A 20,109-nucleotide genomic window follows, 5' to 3' on the forward strand; every position below is an offset into this window, starting at 1 on the left:
TCGATAAAATACAAGCCGTGCTTGTTTTTGACATTGTCAACTTCACTTGTGTCCACCAACACCATAAACTTACCATCATTATATTCCAGGGTATATAAAATCACCTCGTCATGAAATCTCCTTTTCTTTGAATCAACATTTGTCTTTTTGCTGTTTGCATCCAACCTTTTGCGTGCACTGTGATTTTCGCCATTTTCTTCAAGCACCCTTTTGCTAGCACCACTGCTTGACATGACTTCACTTACACTACCATCTACACCAACAGCATAATTTTCTTTGTCACATTTGCTATTTCCTTCAATCATTTCGTTTAAAAAATCGCCATCATCCATAGCGGCATCTTCTCCAATACAAGTGTGTGTGTGAGGCACAGACCCCATGACGTTCATAACCTCAAAAAGAATTGTATGACTTTTCCAAAGTTCGCCAAAAAAATCCACTGGCACAAAATAAAACTTCTACCAGTTAAATAACAAAAAGATTCCGCTTTACAGTTACTGGCCCCTTGCCAATTTACACACAATTCCACAAAATTGCAAAAAAATGCAATTAATTAGCACACGTTTAGCTCTTCAATTATTCCTTTTCGCTTCACTTTATCCTTGTCGCTTCAATTTTTCTTGTTGCTTCACTTATGCTTTAGTCCGTGTTTAGACACACAAATTTCTCGGGAAAGTAAATTGAGTTTTTGGGAGAAAGCGGAGAGGAAAGAGCTCCTCAATACTCTTTCCTACCCCTTATTGCCTAAAAACTGAATTTACTTTCCCGTGTGTCTAAACACGGACTTAGATAATCTCTGTTATGTCTGCTCTCGTCGAAATCTCAACCAGGAATGTGACACAAAAATATATCTTAAATTTATTGCTGTAGTATGCAATACCAACAAATTAGTTATGTGTTTTTTCGTCGAGAATCGACGAACGCATAGCAGTGGGAAAGATTTGGTTTTGTTTGGAAGTTGCTAGAGTTTAGGTAGTGCCAAAGAAATTCTCGATCAGAGCGTTTCTTTGCGCACGTATCTATTTGAGCTAGTCCCGGGCCACACTACAGTAATTTCACTGAAATTTTGATATGAAATTATGCGTCTCTAGATCGACTTCCATAGTAGAGTAAAATCATAAAATTACTTTAGTAGGGAATTCGATTTAAGAACACCTAATTTCATGAAATTTTTTAATGAAATTCACGCTAGTGTGGACCGGGACCTAGCAATTGACACTTGGGTATAAAAAGTTTCTTGTTGAAAAACAAGAAATAAGGGAACTGATGAAAATCTGTGGCGAGATCTGAAACTATAGTATTCCCTGCCTTACCCCTTGGTTAACATCGCCAATTTTTTCCCACTAATAAATTAAAGTTGTTTTAATAAAATATTAAAACAACGACTGTGGGATTAAGCCTGACTATTTTGAAAAACAAAATAGAAGTTGTCATCCCAAACAAAAAACGCCAACCCTTCTTAAAATTAAAACAAATTCAAACGCTTTTTATTCGCGTGGCAAAAATAAATAGTTAATTTTTTAATAGTAATACGTGCGAAAGATCGCGTCATCAAATATTGATATTAAGTGATATTTGTTCCAAAAGTACTGGAATGGAAAAATTACAATTTTTTGTAAAAATTCTAGCTAAGTCAGCTAGATCAGCCAAACTTGTCAAGTAGAAAATAAGATAATGACATTTTTTCACTGTCATAAGTTTGGGTACAACCTTTGCTATTTTTGGAACGGTTTTCAAGCAACAATATCCTGGAGCCTTGCTAAAGTAATTTTTATTTTTTACCCTATTTGGTACTTTAAACATATAAACAGTGAAGTTCAAAATTCCATTTGTTTTTGTAAAACGGGGAAACTATGCAGATACGTCTACCTTTATTGTTGTAACATGTCTGGCATGTTCCCGTACTTTATAAAGTGGTAAAAGTCGTAAAAGTTGTAAAAGTCGTAAACGATTTTCATATAAATTTTGTGTACGGGAACGCAAAATGTGTAAAAGTGGTAAAAATTGTAAAAACTTTTTAATTCTGGAACAGAGCTGTCATTTGACGTTTTAAGCCATGGATGCAGGGTTGTATTTTTCAACGATTTTCATACTTGTCCTATGCTAAGTTTACATTTACGAAATCCACTCGATTTCAACTGTCAATTCCATAGCTCAAACGTCAAATAATATCTCATCTGGATTTCATTTGACGTTTAACCTATGGATTTGACAGTTGAAATCGAGTGGATTTCGTAAATGTAAACCAACCACTACCTCTACTTTATTTTACAATGGTATTTACTTTACCTGGGGCTGGATTCTTGTTCTATGAAAATATTAAATGAAAAATATTTCCTTTATAATTTTTTTCATTTGACAGTTTTTTCCTTTATAAAAGTTTTCATTTCACATTTTCATAGAAACAGAATTCAGCCCCTGATTTGTTCTACCATGTCTATCTGTAGTGAAAATTTCTGGTTCAAATCTGGTTTGTGCGTGTAAATATGTATCCCAGCAAAAAGTTTGCATCCACGGAAGCAGTTAAATCACTGGTGCAAGTGTCACGAAGTGCTTCTTTTTCTATGAATTCCTCAGTGAATTTTACAAGGGAGCGCGCAGAAAGGAAGCACTCCATTTTGCTTCCGCAGCACGCAGTTAGGAAGCACTCCATTTTGCTTCCGCAGCACGCAGCTAGGAAGCACTCCATTTTTACAATTTTTACCACTTTTACGAGTTTTGCGTTCCCGTACACAAAATTTGTATGAAAATCGTTTACGACTTTTACCACTTTGTAAAGTACGGGAACAGGCCATTAATAAGACATTTTAATTTTATTCTTATAGGCCGTTTATATATAACAAGGTTAACCCAGTGGGTCTGGGTTTCAAATGACATTTCCATTGTATATACTTCAAACAAATCCTCATAAAGAAGGTTAACCCTGCAAAAAACTATAATATAAACGCCGTATTACTTTAATTTCATTTGTTGAATGAAAATTGAATTTTTTATCGTTTATACATAAAAGTGCTTGTTGGATGTAATCCAAATGTGAGGAAAAGGATTGCCTTTTTCATTAGTCCACTGGAAGCGCATCCATGCATGTAATGAAATCCTCACTCCAACTTGCACCACTTCCATTTTTTTTTGCTGGGATGTTTTTATTGACAGTGGAAATCCACTGGTTTTACTAAATCCGGTTCAATGTAAACGCATTATAAGACTGATATATCCTTTCAACGTCGGAATAAAAATTCGACTGGCTTCGTGGAAGAATTAACAGCTGATTATAATCTTTTTAAAATCCCTCTCTCTCTCTCTCTATTCATACTCATTCGTTGGCCATTTTGCTTTGTGCTCATTTTTATTAGTTATTCCATTTAGTAATTCTTATTCGCATCATTTGGAACGTTTTTAATATTATTCGTTGATATAACGCTTGTGTGAAAGGTAAAAGGCGTTTGAAAGTTACTAAACATATTATTAAATATTGAATGATGTTCATACTATACGATTTTTGTGCATAAATCAAGAATATACCATTATATATTTATTTCGTTTTTGTTTGCAACAATACCCTTTTATTTGTACAATAATAAGCGCGTCCCTTTTTGACGCACACACACAACCATTCACACCATTCACGTAAACAAACTGGATAACAAGAATGAACCTCCAGAGTAATTGGGGAGAAAATATCAACGAATATGAAGTCCTGCACTTATTGGGGAAAGGTGGATTTGCGAGTGTCTACAAAGCCCGATGCCTTAAGAGCAACCAATATGTGGCTATTAAAATGATCGACAAAAAACTTATACATGGAGCTGCCATGGCTGACAGAGTACGCCAAGAGGTTGAAATCCATTCACGTCTTAAACATCCGTCTGTGTTGGAACTGTACACATTCTTCCAAGACGAACATTATGTTTATTTAGTGCTTGAATTAGCGCATAATGGGGAACTTCAACGTTATATGAAGTCGATTATGTGCCGTCCCATGACTGAAGCGGAAGCAGCAGCTATCCTAGAGCAGGTTGTGGCCGGCCTTCTTTATTTGCATTCACATAACATTATGCATCGTGACATTTCTTTGTCTAATCTATTGCTCTCCAAGGATATGCACATTAAAATAGCTGATTTCGGCTTGGCCACACAACTAAAACAACCGAACGAACGCCACGTTACTATGTGTGGTACACCAAATTTTATTTCTCCTGAAGTTGTATCACGATCCTCCCACGGTCTTCCAGCCGATGTTTGGGGTCTTGGATGTATGTTTTATACTTTATTAGTGGGACAACCGCCATTCGATACCGACGCAGTGCAGGCCACTTTAAACAGAGTTGTTATGTCGGACTATCATATTCCATCGTATATATCATTTGATGCAAAAGATTTAATTCAACAGCTCCTCCGGAAGAAGCCAGACGAACGTATTACTCTTCAGCAAGTTTTAAGACATCCATTTATGCTACGATTTAGTAAGAATCCCCACACAAGCGCAGATAAGAGAACACATGGGGTAGACAATACTCGAAGCCAATATAGCTGCGATAGTGGTATCATTACATTTTCATCAAGTAATGCATCTAATTCGTGTCAATCTTTCCCGAAGTCCAATACAACGGAACAATTGCTTTTTGCGAACCAGATCTATAACCCAAACCCTTTAACTGCCTCTGACTTTCAGAATCGCTTTGGCGGAAATAGGGACACAAATGGAAATATTGACAAAATGCCTGCATCAACGTGCAGCGATGAGAATTGGAATTGGACACGCCCAACAACTTCAAATTCCTCAAACCTTCATCCTACGTATGGGATATCAAGTAATTACTCAAGTCAGCCTTCCCACACATCTAAAGCCTGCGAATCCGAAAGTCCTTTAACGGTACCACCACTTAACACAACCCGCCTGCAGCCAACTCGGTACAAGACAAAAAATGCTATTATGAGTATTTTAAAACGAGGAGAGGTTGTGATAGAATTCATCAAGTACAGAGCAAAATATAATGCCGATCGTGTTACTGACATATGTTGGATATCTGGAGATGGAAAGAGTATAATGGTGTACCAACCCGATTCGGGTCGTGGACTACCCGTCAGTGATCACGCACCAGAGCCGCCTCCGACCTCCTCAAATTGCATTTTTTCCTATGATACTCTACCAGCCAAGCACCACAAGAAATATGCCTATGCTGCACGTTTTGTAAATTTAGTAAAAAGTAAAACTCCCAAGATTACCTATTACAGCACACGAGCAAAGTTTGCACTAATGGAAAGCTTAGAAGACTTTGAAACAGCATTTTATGACGGTGCAAAAGTCACGAAATCTCCTGGAGAAGGTATCAAGGTGTACGATAAGCATGGTCGCCAACTTACACATGTTGATGAAACGCAGTCACTGATTGACCACCAACAGTCCTGTCTAAATCACTGTATGGCAATAAGCAAGGCATTGGAGTTGGCAGAGTTACCTGGCGGCCATAGTTGTTTTCCCGTAGTTATTGGGCGACGACCAACAACAGATTTGCAGACTCAACCCATTACAACAAATAAGCGCGACCCAAATAATATAATTTTTTCATCCACGCCCAAATCCAATCAAGTTTCCTCTATTAACTTTTCTGCGAGTACTAACCCCAATATAGATTTTGAGTCAACAAGTAAAGAATATCAACAGCAGTTCATAGCCTCTCAGCCGAATTTGCCCATCAAACGTGTCAATATTCCTGGAATAGGCATTGCGACAGAACTCTCGCATGGTGTTGTCCAAATACAATTTCAAGATCAGTCTGTTATATCGGTGATACCAACATCCCAAGGTGGTGGCGTTACATACACCCATAGCAGTGGTGTTTCCACTCACTTTGCTCCCCATGACGATCTGCCTTTACAGGTTAGAGAAAAGATGTCACACCTACCTACCATTGACCGGATGCTAAAGCAATGTGCCGACAATTCAAGCAAAAACTATCATCGATCACATCATCCAATGCACAACGGCATCGTAACATCGACACCTTCTTCTACTAACTCTAAACAGCAGATGAAATTTTTTAGATGAAGGCAACAACTTTTTTGAAATGATGCTCAAAGCATAAATAACGACATAAATTCGAAGATTTTAAGACAGAACGGAAAGGACTGGAAATAAATTCTTTCCGAAGAGAGAAGCCACGACATAATTGCCAGAAATGATCTTCGCATTCGATCGCTGTAGCAATCTTTATTTTAATATCTTTATATATTTTTTGTATTTAGAATTATAAATATACATACATACATAATTATTAGTAATAATATAAAATGTATTTGAAAATATAATGGTGTAAACATGTATGTTTTTTCTTCTTTTTTACGAGAGTCAGTCAGAATTTATTCCGAATGCATTCATATGTAATTTTGGAGAAAGATGAGTGTAGTGGTGGAATTGCAATATTTTATACAGAAGATTTTCAACAAATATTTTTTTGTCGAAAATATAATTTGGTTTCCCCAAAATATTAATTCGTAGATTATTTGCGGGATTGAAGTTTCCGAGTCTTCTGGCTCATAGAGAATTGTAACGTTCTCATATGGCATTTGTAGGTTCTGGGAGAATTCCAGAAGGATGAATTTTACATAAACAATTTCAACGTGAGGATTTTTCGGAGGCCTTTCTTGAACAATATTCATTTAGAACTTTAATAAGACTATTTCACTTGTTTATAGCTGCATTGATTTTCCATAAAATGGACCGGGTAAACAATTTCAATGATAGTAACTTGGAGTTTACCGCTTGGCGCCAACGTACCGTACTAGCGGGGGAATTTGAAGGAATTTCGGATGATGTTATGGAATACATTTATGGCTCTTGCAACCACGTCGATAATAACCAAATAATCACACATTTGAAGTGCATAAGGCCAACCAATAATACAGAAACAAGTAAACTTATCTTTCCAATTTTGGATGACATTGAAATTAACCATGAAAATGAATCTGAAATTATGTTTGAGCCAGTTGGAGATAATCGAGACATCATCCAAAAGGGTAATGCTTGTAATGAAAGTCCACGTAATACAATGGATAGTTTTCTGAAAAGCAAAACCAGAGATACCATCAAATTTTATACAGCACGGGAAGTTCTGGCTCTACAATCCTTGCAAGTATGTTTAATAATATTGGTATTCAACTTTGACTTTAGATGTACTTCTTTCTGCAGTCTAATGAAAACTGTTTCGAGAAAAATACTACGGGGAAACCTGTGGAAAATGTTACACATACCGCTGACTTTTCTTTTTCTGCCGCAAAGAAAAAACTTGGATCTCTTGGCCGAAATTCAAATACAAGTAAAAAGAATTTTGTACTCCCCATCCGAACGAAAAGGCAAGTTAAGAACAATTTCTTATTTTTATTCATTGAAGAATGTGTTTATTATATTTTTGAAATTCTTATTATATAAAACAAGCAATGTTGAAGCATATACAATTATTAAAATTATCCTTAAAACTATATTTTTAGTACATGCACATCCAATGTTGTTGAGCCGAATCCGCAAGAAAGAAATGATAGCGACATTGATTTATCTCATGCAGCCTTAAAAAACATTGATCCCAAAATGGTGGAGGTGATAAATAATGAAATTATGCACAAGTTTAAGCCAGTCGGTAATTTCTAATTTTTCTACGATTTCTACTTTATCTTGTGTCAAATTTTTATGTTAATATCTCTAATTATGAAGCACTAAAACACTTCAAATACTTTTTGATCTTAGTACAGATATCTGGCTAGATCTTTGCATAGTATGTTTTTTTTTTTTTTTGTAATAATCTTTTTAAGTTTTGGAATCAAATTTCAATCGGCAACTTAAAACGAGTGTTACTCGAACTTGCATTTTTGTAGATATGACACTCTTTGAGTAAATTAGCGATAATGTGTACAAAGATTTAGCATGTGTTTCAATATATTGTATATTTTATTGCAGATTGGAATGAAATTGCTGGTTTAGAATATGCTAAATCAATTATAAAGGAAGCCGTAGTTTATCCTCTCTTGAGACCCGATATATTTACTGGCCTACGAAGACCTCCGAGGGGTATTCTACTGTTCGGACCACCTGGTACAGGAAAAACCTTAATTGGCAAGTGCATAGCATCACAATCAAAATCGACATTTTTCAGCATTAGTTCGGCCTCTTTAACTTCGAAGTGGATGGGCGAGGGCGAAAAAATGGTTCGCACACTTTTCGCTGTTGCAGTGGCTCGACAACCATCAGTAAGTGTTAGAAAAATTGATTATTATTTAAAAATAGCTGCTATTTAAACTTCATTCACAATGATATACACACGAGAAAAAGGAAATGGAATAAATTGTTAAATGAATGCGAATACATAAGATAGGATGTGGTTAACCGAAATTATGCGGCAATTTTTTCAGAGAGATTGTTAGGCGTAAAGATCACTAGAAGATATAATAAAATTCCTGAAGAAAAGGCCTTCTATTGTACATTTGTATGTATTGAAAGTGATTCTAAAAGACCCCACCATACCATTGCTATCGAACGCAATATCGTTTTCGAATGTTTCTCGATAGATTTGCGGATATTTTCGAGAACGACACACGAGAATGAATTGAAAACGATTGATTCGTCGATCAGTTAGTGGCGGGAAACCCTTCGATTTCGAATATCGGTAATAATATTATTAGCGAATGAATTGACGATAGTTTTTACGATATTGGCGAAAAACATTTTTGGTGGAGTTGATGTTTCTGTTTTGTACCTTTTTTGTGTTTATTTCTTTGATTCGATATGTTGATAAACATTTGCTCTGTTCCAGAACATGCAAGAAGCTACTATTTTTTAATACGATAAATTTTTTTCCTTTATGTTACGAAAATAATATTAAAAATTAGTAGATTCTTGCAGTACTGGAACAGCCCAATTGTTGTTTTGTATTTGTTGTCTTTATCATAAATATTTGTTGTCTTTATCAACAATTATTGTTTATATTATACGTAGCATTTATATCGAAATTATTTGAAAAATGCAAATGGGAATTTTATACAAACAACATAAAATTATTTTTTGAAACAAAAAAAAAATTCTAAGTAAAAAATGTTTCTCGAAATGATGATGACATTCGATATCGAGTAAAATTATCGAATAATCGAACAAATATTTGCGAGACTTTGCTCGCAGGAAATTAGCTATCGTATCTGTCGTTTTATATAACAAAATTTTAATTATTAAACAAATCTGAAACAATTATTAACAAATAGCATCAAAACAATTTGTGAAAAAGTTATTTGCAGCCGTTTTGTTGAATAATGATAAAATTAGACCAATAAGAAATACAGTTAGTCAACTTAATTATTGCAAAACCAAAATTATTAAAAAATTTTAAATAAAACATCATTTTATTGGTGTAAATTAATATTATTATTAATATTTTTGTTAACAGTACAATTCTTACACATGTTTATTAATATAATAAAATAAAAAGTAGCTAAATTTCACTAAACATTTTCTTAAAATGAACAAAAATGAGTACAACTCATTATTTGCACTGTCAACTAAAGAATTGCAAAATGCACAACTTTTCAGTTTTTCACGGTATTTTTCGAAAAGTTGGTTCTAATATTTCGTATGCACACATTTGGCATCAGAAACAGCTTGTAAACGTATATGAATTTAATAAATAAGTTTCGGAATGTCATATTCCAATGGTATTTTTTAGCCATTCTTGTTTATTGCATTTTATTTAGTCCCCCAGGTTAGTGGGCGACCTATTCCCGACATTTTCCTTCAGGTGTACCTATGAATTTTCGATGGGGTTAACATATAGACACTGGAACGGGATGTAAATGACGTTGGTACAGTTGTATAACAACCACGTCCTACATAAATTAGATTTATGCTTAGGGTCGTTGTCTTGGTAGTACTTATATTGCAATTTGTTTGAATTTTCAGGGCCAACAGGCCTAAATTTCTTGACGCTTTTGGTTAAATCTTTTCTTAAAACATCTAAATAAACCTCCTATGTCATTGTTTCTTCCAAAATCAGGATTTTACCAACGTTACTGCTTGGTATACAACCGAATACCATAACTGACAGTTTTCCGAACTTTACGGTATGTATTAAATTTTTGTTTTCCATGGCTTTCAAGGGTTTCCCAATACTTTTTGAAGTCCATTGTGATAGTACAACATAATTTTAGTCTCATCAGAAAATATAACGCCATCCCAATACTAAAGATGGCGTGAAAAGTTGTCTATAACAAGTCTGAATAGTTTCTATATATTGTGATGGGAGGGCAATGGTTTTTACATATATGACTATAGTCACTCGTGATGAGTGCTTGTTATTATGTAGCACTTTTTTGACTTTTGCATGTGACACACTTACTCCAAAATCATTTTTAATTAGAAAATGCTATTTTCTGGTGCTGCTTTGGGCTATTTCGTTAATTTCTCTAATCATTCTACAGTCAATTCGTGTGGGTACTATTTTGGACCTGCCATGTAACTCCCTCAGTTTGAGCCTGGTTTCTTTCTCGGTGCGGTATATGATGTTGTATACACTTCTCAGCTTACGAGAAGTGATTTTAGAGATTTCTCTTTCGGATTTACCATTATTATAATTGGAATAGACCAAATGTACCATATTTTCCGAAACCGTTTACGTGACTTTCTCTTTTTTTGATTATTCTGTCTGTTACACACACATAAATTAATTTATGATCAAAAATTATGGATCTACATGTCCACATACCATAAAAGTCTTAAAAATCCTTAAATGCAAAAAATCGCCGGCGAACCCCCACGATTTTATTGCACATTAATTCATTTTGCAATTATTTAGTTGACACCACAAAAACCAGGTGCCTATCCTTTTTGCCCGCTGTTTTTGTTATTTCCAACCGATTTCTGGATTTATTGGCTTGATGTTGTCATTAACAGATAAATCAACAGATATTTACAAAAAGCCCAACATTATTGAAAGAATTTCTTGTGGTAATTCCTAATTAAACATCTAAAATTTTAAAAATTCATCGTTTGCAATAATATAGTTGACTAACTGTATGTGCATTAATATCCAAAACTGATGTTTGCGGTCATTTAAAGAACAAATAAATTGAAAAAGTTGGCAATTTTGTAAAAACTAAAACATAATTTAAACAGTCTTTATTTTGTAGGGATTTTTTTTTTTTAAATATATTAAGTAAAAAAGGCGCAAAGTTTGTGTTGGGTAAAATACAAGTTAGTCCCAATTTACATTGGGCGAGTTTACTTGCGGCAATTGTAATTTTGTAAGAGAGAGAGGTGAGGCATATGGTAACCCTTTGCCTCTCACCACCCTCTCTCACCAACAAACTGACCATTGCCGCAAGTAAACTCGCCTAATGTAAATTGGGACTTAAACAACAAACAATGGCTACAATCAACAATAACTAACAAAAATCAAAAATATGTTATTAAGTCTGTCTGGTTACTTTCCCAGCAAGAATTGTCCAGCAAGAACTTTCTCAGAGAGTAAGGGGTTTTTATTCTCTTTTGCTAGAAAAATGTAAAAAGTAAACAGACACCTTCCCAGCAAAAACCAGCAAGCAATCAGCTGACTTGCCAAAACAGAACAATTTGTCCGCCAACAAAGGAAGCAAACACGTTGTATTTTATTAAAAATAAAAAGAAAATGAAACAAGAAAGAATTTTTCCACTTTACAAATTTGTTCTCCATAAAACAATACAATTAGACTATGTTATTTCCACAATAAAATTGTTTTTAATGTTCACAAACATAAATCAACAAAAAACTAAAAACGGCTGATTGATTGTTTTCAGGAAGAAGAAGAGCTTGCAAGTGCTTGCTAGAAGAAATTTGTCCAGCAAGAATTTGCAAGCTCTCAGTGAAAGAACTGTCAAAATGTCTCTCTCGAATCGCTCTCTTTTGCTGGTTTTTTGTGTTAACAGACGACTTCCAGCAACAATTGGTACAAATTGTTACAAATTTTAGGGTAACCAGACACAGCTATTATTTAAAAAATCCAGAGACATATTGGTGGCTTTCTCGGTTTCTCTATTTTTTATGTTTTGCTCATTCCTTACACAATTGCGCCACCTACATATAATTGCGTTTTAAGTGCGCCACCAACAATAGCGTGGCAAACTATCATGCATTTCTTAAGGTAGATGCATCAGCAATCAGTCATAACAATGTCAAAAAGATTTTGCAAAAATAAATAATTTCGTACATTTTCGTAGCACGACCTATTATTCAAACAATTCAATACTTTTCATTTATAATTTTGTTTTTTAATTTTCGTTTTAAGATAAATATTTATTTTTGGTGTCTACCTTTATGAGTGCTATTGATAAAATATGGTATTTATTTATTTATTTATCTTATATTTATCTTATATTTAATATAAGATAAATAATATGGAAAGACATAGCATTAGCAACAAAGGCTATCAGCTACTAAAATATGGTAGATTACCGGTTATTTTTCGAAATTATCGATAACTACGATTTTTCCTAAAATATACCAATATTTTTCCGTGTCGACATTTTATTCACGAGTAAATTCTCGATCGAATCTCATAATTAGGCCCCTGGTATGATGGGACAAGACACTAAGTAGACTTGATAGAAAAGAAAAAGATAGAAAAAGCAGAAAAGATATTAGAAAAAATACGATATCCGTACGTTTATAAAAAAATTGTGTATTAAAAGCTTAATATAAATATAAATACAATTTTGTATTTATTTTATTTATTTTCTTTGTAATTGAAGGCAAATTATATAATTTAAATAATTACAAAGAAATCACCTAAATACCAAAGCTACTCTAAAAACCATTTATTTCATTTTTTTTTCTCTCCTATCTTCTAGGTAATTTTTATTGATGAAATCGATTCTTTACTATCCAAGCGCTCCGAAAGCGAGAATGAAGGTACTCGACGTCTAAAGGTATATATTTTCATTTACCGTTGTTTAGCAATTGTTTCGCCCAGTCGTTTAATTTTAATGTGAATATTATATACATATATTTTTTGCACTTTAAAATAAAATCAATAAAGTTGTCATAATGACCCTTAAATTAACAAAATCTCTAACACTGTATCTTCCTTCAATATTCAATTATTATTTTCCTATTCTGTATTTAGACTGAATTTCTTGTGAGATTAGATGGAGCAGCCACATCCGATGACGACCGCATCTTGATAGTCGGTGCTACCAATAGACCCCAAGAATTAGACGAAGCTGTTCGCAGACGATTTATTAAACGTCTTTATGTGCCCTTGCCTGATTTCAATGCTCGCATTGATATACTTAAAAACTTATTGAAGACTGTCGACAATGATCTAAGCCAACAGGACATTGAAGAAATTGGGAATATATCAGATGGTTATTCTGGAGCTGATATGGAAAGTTTGTGCCGAGAAGCTTCCATGGAGCCAGTGCGTCCGGTTCCACAAGATTTTATACTTACATTTGACAAGAGTAACGTAAGTATGTCTACGCATTTTTCATTAGAAATTCATATTTTTCTCATTTTTAATTCCTGTTTTTCCATTTGCAATTATAAAAGCAAGACAAAAATAATTTTTTTAATTTATTTTCAAATTTTAAATTAAATAATTCAAAGAAATAGAATTCTCAATTTTCTGTTAGAATGTTCTGAATTACATCTGAAAATGTTGTAGTGTAGTCGAATCGCGATAATTAATACATTTCATTTACAGCTCCGACCTGTTAATAAAAATGACTTTTACATGGCATTGAAAAAAATTCGCCCTAGTGTTTCGCAAGATGATCTAGATCAGTACGTTGAATGGAATAAAACCTACGGTTCTAGTTACTAAGATTTATTAAATTTATTATTTCGTTTTACATAAATAAAATATAAAATAGAAAAACCCGTAATGGTACATATAGTAATAAACAAAGTATGACTGTGTCTTTTTTAATATCAATAATCATACAAATGTACCTTTATGAAATAAAATTGCTGCAAAATCTTTAGTAATAATTTTCAATTGACATAATGCATGGTAGAACAAATATAAGGTAAAGTTAATACTACAACAAATACAACTCGAACAACAACCACAAAGGAATTTGTTTTTGTTTGTAACGTTACTGCCAGTTGTATTTGTAAACAAAACAAGGAAATGTCTATAAATTATTGGAATTTAAAAAACTAATAATGTTTCACATATGGTTGAATATTTTGGAAAACATGAATGAAAATTCGTTACATTTTCAATTTTTATGTTTCCACATCATTCCACTAAATACATAAATTCTCGCAGAAATTAGAATTCTTGCAGACAAGTTTGGGGTCGCTGGAAATTCATAGAAAAAGGAGAAGCTGTTTCAATGTTTTGTTTTAGAAATCAAAGAAGCACATGTTTATTAGGGCTTTATTTCTTTAAATTTTAGAAATATACCTCACATATTAACAAACGTTGTATCGCGTCTACAAGAGGGGATTTACTGCGCGGCTTATCGTTCGAACTTGGAGGAGGTTACATATCATTGATATGAAGAAGTCTTTCTGGGAAATGGTTTTTTCCGAATGATATATTTTTTTTTCTCAAAAATATATGTCCCTAATGTGCATCGAAATATAAATAAACGTATAAAATGTCATATGAAATTTGACACTAACGTTACAACCCAGTTCAGTCAGCTGTGTATTGCTGCTACCTTTTCTTATTCTACCATGGACATAATGTAATAACGATATGGTGACATAGTATTAATTATTTTTATAAGTTCCACGTTATTTCTATAAGAAATAAAACCCCCAAGTTTTAGTTCCAAATTCAATATTAAGCAGAAGCTTTATTGGGTAAAATAAATATATAAAGTAAAGGAAAAGTATGCAGAACAGATTACCTGTGTTACAGTTGGCGATCGAAAACGAAGTGTCAATAATAATGCAGAAAAGTCACGTAGGTGCAAAAACAACACTCGTTAGAAAACTCCTAGATGACAGATCACTGTTTTAACAAAAAAGAAGTAGGCCGTTTTCTAACGAGTATGCAAACTAGACACAATAGGTCTGTACGATAACCCAAAAGTTTGCACAAATTTGTAAAAACTTTTACAAAATGCTGTTCGATAACAAACTTGTAAAGTAAGAGAGAGCGAATTTGGAGAGAATTTTGGAGACTTTTGTTTTACTGAGAACTTTGAAGTTTTTGCAAGCAAAATTTTCCTTATAAGAATTTGCATGTTTGATCAACTGATTTAAATTCGAATGTTTTGTGGCGGATTTTGCAATTCTTGGCAAAAACATAAACAAACATTTGGTTATTAAAATAATTACAAGATAAAAAAAGAGAAGAGATAACTAAATACATTATGGAAAACGACTTATTTTGTAAAATAACTTATTTTGTAGTTAGTGATGATTGTTTTATTTCTAAGGTATCAAATCCCAAAAAAAAGCGGCAGTTAGGTAGAACTTTCGAAAGAATTAGCAAAATTCCCGAAAAATTGGAAAAGATAATGGAAATTCGTTATTTGGATGTATTTTGTTATCTTGTAGCGCCACCTATCGGCGGAAAACGGAGATAAAGGTAAGGGTGAGTTAGGAATTTGGATAATAACTCCAAAGAACCAGAAATAGTATCGGAAAACCACGAAAAATTGGAAAAATAAGAAAACAAGAATATTTTCCAGGTATTTTCGTATATAAACAGCGCCCTCTAGCGGGAATATTGCGAACTGTAAATGGGCAGGAATGACGTGTCTCGACCTCTCACTTGTATATACACGTTATTATATAATAATGTTGAGAGTATATTGATCACTGCTGAGTGAAACACAGAATCGATCACTGCTTGGTGGCTGAACGAGTAAACGACTTAGCAGAAACCAACGAGAAATAATGGGTGTTTATATGAAAAAAACAGTGCTGCCGGTAAAGAGACTGCAATGCTGTTTGGATCTCTAACAACAACAACTACTGCGGTAACTATTGAACGATTATGGATAGAAATAAACACACCAACAAATTAATAGAAAAGGAGTAGAAAAAATATGTGTTCGTTTACTCAAAATTTGTAAAAATTGTTACTGGATGTTGTTCGTTTACTCCACAGCATGGTAGAATAAAGTAAAGGTAGGCCACAGCTAACAGCTGATTACAATTTTTTTCTTTTTATGGCCTAATCTGTCAAAAGCAGGGTTGACATTTTGTACTGTTTTTGATATTATGCAATCATAAAGGTAGATGCATCGCTGAATTGTTCCAACAAAAAACTTCTGCTATAACACTATATCTTAAAATTGAAAACAAGAACAAAAAATGTGTATTCGCGTGGAAAAATAAAATTGTTGATTTTTTTAGCAAAACTTACGAATGAACATTTATCAAATATTGATATTAATTTAAATTTGTTCCAAAAGTACGAGAATGTAAAAATTAAAATTTTTGTAAAAATTCTGCTGACATTTATCTGCAAATCGGATACCAGCAATGACGATGTCAGATTAGCCAAACTTGCCAAGTAGAAAATAAGTGAATGACATTTTTTCACTTTCATAAGTTTGTGAAGAACTTTTGCTGTTTTTGGAATACTTTTCCAACAAGAATATTCGGGAGCCTAGCTAAAGAAATGTTTTTAGACTATATGGCACTTTTAACATATAAGAAGTGAAATTCTAAGTTCCATATGTTTTTGTAATACGGGATAGCTATGCAGGTACATCTACCATTATTATTGTACCATGCCATTTGACGTTTTAAGCCATGGCTGCAGGGTGGCATTTCTCAGTGATTTTCATACCTGGCCTACCTCTACTTCATTGTACCATGCTCCACAGTACAATGCAAAAAACCTTAGTCGATTACAAGAAGTTACTGTACTTGTACAAATTTGTACAAATTGTTGAGTAAACGAACACACCTAATGCAATATGCAAACGAAATGTTCTCGCGACAAAGTGGACTGAAGAAATGTTATGCAGCAAAAACACACTGTCGAGCGTCGAAAAAATAAATTGAATATTTGAATTGCACTAAAATAAAAGGAAAAACAGAAAGGAAATATGTATAATAAAATTATTGGTTCAGTAGAAAAGAATAATAATCTTCGGACCAATTAAAATGAAAATGTTAATTGGAGATTGAATGAATAATTAAATTATTAGAATTTAATTACGCGTAAACGAATGAACTATATGGAGAAATTAGGAAGTAGGATTTAGAACACTGTGCGCGAAATAACAATTAATATCAAACTGCCGACGGCAAAACGCACTTGAACTTTGGAATTGAATATCACTTCTTTTCAGCACTATTGTTTTACTTTAGGGAATTGGTCATACAAAGCAGATGAAATTGAATGAATTTAATGAAATCTCAGAAAGAAGGGCGGTTGGTTTCTTGCCGTGAGCCTCGAAAATATTTCAATAGTGGAAATACTTTCCTCAAGATTCATCCACCAAGGAATAATGAAAATGGAAAAAAGCAAAGAAAATGCGATGTATTAGAGGTTTGGAGTAAGAACAATAATGGTTCTTTATTACAACAGTACTGGTTGATGCTTAGTTAACAAGTGTTTATTATTGAAAGAAAATAGAAAGGAAAGTATGCGGAGAGAGCACACAAAGTACGCTATTTAGATCAAAGAGAATACCTCTCGTGCGTGCAGATTCTTACGTGAACAATTAGCATCTTCTAAAGTTTTCAAACTTACCCAAATTTTCCATATGCTCTTGTAGTGAGGTTGAATATACCAGTATATTATCTATATATACTACACATATCCTGTTGATATGTTCCCTGAGCACGTTGTTCATCATTCGCTGGAAAGTCGCCGGAGCATTTTTCAGACCGAATGGCATTATTATAAATTCAAAATGTCCATTTGCTGCAGAAAATGCCGTCCCTATCTGTTGGATCTACCTCAATTTGATAAAATCCCTTTGATAAATTCCCTTGATCTAATTAGTCCAAGATTTCGTCAATTACTGATATGGGATATCTATCATCTTCAGTAATTGCATTCAATTTTCTGTAATCTATAACTATTCTCCACTCCTTATTCCCTACTTTGTCTTCTTTCTTAGATACTACCCAAATGGGAGAATTATATGGAGAAGAGCTATGCTTTATTATTCCCTGCTCTAGCATTTCATTCATATGTCGATCTACTTCCACTGTATGATTTGGTGTACACAGGACCATGGTCTCCTGTTTCTATTTTGTGCATTATCTCACTGGTGAAAGTGAGGTCATCTCCTGGATGGTAAAAAGCATTTTCGTATTTATTTATTAATCTTTGGAGCTCCGATTTTTCTTCTGCGTTAAGATGGTCTGTCTGTAATACCGAATATGTCAATATGATGGAGTTCTGGCAATTTTTGAGCTGAAAAGTCTTCATCCCCAGAATCTCTTTCATAATATATTTTGAACATTTTCCCATTAATGCTTATCTCTTTTTTACCATAATTGATTATAGCGCAATTTTCCTTTAGTGTATGATTCCCTAATATTCCATCGAAAAATTTATGAAAAGTGTATATCCTAAAAGTTGTATCCGAATTTAACCGAAATTGAATGGCGTTTTTGCAATGTGTGCATTGTGGTCAACCGTAATGACGCCTGCTGCGGTTTTAATGTGTATGATTTTGTTATATATTGTGGTGGACAATGATTTTTAATTATTAAATTTTCTGTGGAACCTGTGTCAATTAACAACCTTGTCTTCCTCTGAGGATGATATAGGGAAGTCCGGTGGCTCCTTGTAAGGAACTAACCGAAAAATTTCCGCTCTTCCTTGATCACTTTCATTATTATAATATTCATATTCTGGGTTGTATTGATTTCCCTGACAGTATTCACCATTGTCTTGATACACGTTATCTTGATACACTTCATCAGTTGTGTCTACATTATTCATACCACTAGCTAAGTCCATACCACTAGCTAAGCCTTTTGGATTGTTGGGAAGCATCAACTTCTATCGATTCATATTTCTGCTGATATCCTGCTGGTGGTTGTTGCTGAGGCTTGTAAGGTTGCTGTCGTCTATGTTGTTTGAATTGTTGTTGCTGCTGCTGGAATTGTGGTTGCTTCACTTTTGGTTGCCAATGTTGTTGTTGCTGTTGTTGGAATTGTGGCTGCATTGTTTTCGGCTTATTCTGTTTCTTTTCATTATTTAGGAACCCTGCTGAACTTAGTTCATGCAAAGCCTCTTCCATAGCTGATGGCTTCAACGCACATAGCACTGTTCTCATATGTTATGGAAGACGTGTTACAAATGTCTTCAATCCAGTTTGGATATTTCTATCCATTTCATCCCAATCGGTTTTCTTGGCCACATTTTTGGTTAAGAATGGCCAATTTGTGTTCGATATTAGCTGTGTCTTTTTACGTGATAATTTGTAACAATTATTACGAAATGTTACTAAATGCTGTCTTTTTACACAAAAGTTCAGTAAAAGAGAGCGAAGTGAGAGAACAATTTTGACAGTTGTTCGCTCAGAAATTGCTAAAAGTTGCTGAAAAATGTTTTCCCAGCAACATTTAGCAAGTTCGATCAGCTGTTTTTTAATCATCTGCTAATGATCAGCTGTTCAATGTTTACCTTATTTTTGTGGAAAAATACTATTAATATTACGATTCATATTAAATATTTTTTATTTATTTTGCTTAAAATTAAAGAACTTTTTCACTGCATTGGAATTAGTTTTTCATTCATGCATTGGCGCCAATGTTTTTGTTTTGGTTATCAAGTGTTATCTTGCTAAAGTTTACTAAATACTGTCTTTTTACTTTTTTCTCTATTTTCGTATCAAAGAGTAAAATCTCTCTTACTCTCTGAAAAGAAGTTACTGAATAATTATTACTGAAAAAGTAAAAGACACAACTATTGTTATAAAAATCAATAGTGTCTCCTTTATACTGAGCTCCGCTTAATTCTTGGTATAACTGATCCACTGTGGCAAAGCCACCAAAGTTGCTGCTTAACATTGTTTTGATGTCGGTCCACAGGGTCAAATTGAGATGAACTTCCATTGTCCTTCTATCTTTTCCATTTAACTTTGATTTGACAATATTCATGCACATCCTCTGTGCTTGTTCAACATTAGTCCCAATTTACATAAGGCAAGTTTACTTG

General features: G+C 33.7%; 2 protein-coding genes across 6 annotated transcripts in view; one reads left to right on the forward strand and one right to left on the reverse strand.

The window, feature by feature from the left end:
* Positions 1-725, reverse strand: part of LOC141394454 (facilitated trehalose transporter Tret1) — a 39,445-nt gene extending 38,720 nt beyond the window's left edge. For both annotated transcript variants that reach the window (XM_073968818.1, XM_073968819.1), the window contains exon 1: positions 74-725. In XM_073968818.1, coding sequence (XP_073824919.1) covers positions 74-389 — 316 coding nt within the window. In that variant the 5' untranslated portion in view covers positions 390-725. The remainder of the gene's footprint in view (positions 1-73) is intronic.
* A 2,509-nt stretch (positions 726-3,234) lies between these two features.
* The window catches only part of Fign (Fidgetin), a 39,633-nt gene continuing 22,758 nt past the window's right edge, over positions 3,235-20,109 (forward strand). The window contains exons 1-8 of one of the 4 annotated variants that reach the window (XM_073968815.1): positions 3,288-3,432; positions 6,697-7,133; positions 7,190-7,353; positions 7,489-7,634; positions 7,952-8,241; positions 12,860-12,937; positions 13,135-13,476; positions 13,714-14,000. In XM_073968815.1, coding sequence (XP_073824916.1) covers positions 6,717-7,133; positions 7,190-7,353; positions 7,489-7,634; positions 7,952-8,241; positions 12,860-12,937; positions 13,135-13,476; positions 13,714-13,833 — 1,557 coding nt within the window. In that variant the 5' untranslated portion in view covers positions 3,288-3,432; positions 6,697-6,716 and the 3' untranslated portion in view covers positions 13,834-14,000. Of the gene's footprint in view, positions 3,433-3,582; positions 6,322-6,696; positions 7,134-7,189; positions 7,354-7,488; positions 7,635-7,951; positions 8,242-12,859; positions 12,938-13,134; positions 13,477-13,713; positions 14,001-20,109 lie in introns of those variants that run through there. The other 3 variants (XM_073968813.1, XM_073968816.1, XM_073968812.1) reach the window with 3 other exon arrangements.

This window comes from Musca autumnalis, unplaced genomic scaffold (genome assembly GCF_047663935.1).
Source record: "Musca autumnalis isolate F117 unplaced genomic scaffold, ASM4766393v1 scaffold_2, whole genome shotgun sequence".
In the NCBI taxonomy this organism is placed as follows: domain Eukaryota; kingdom Metazoa; phylum Arthropoda; class Insecta; order Diptera; family Muscidae; genus Musca; species Musca autumnalis.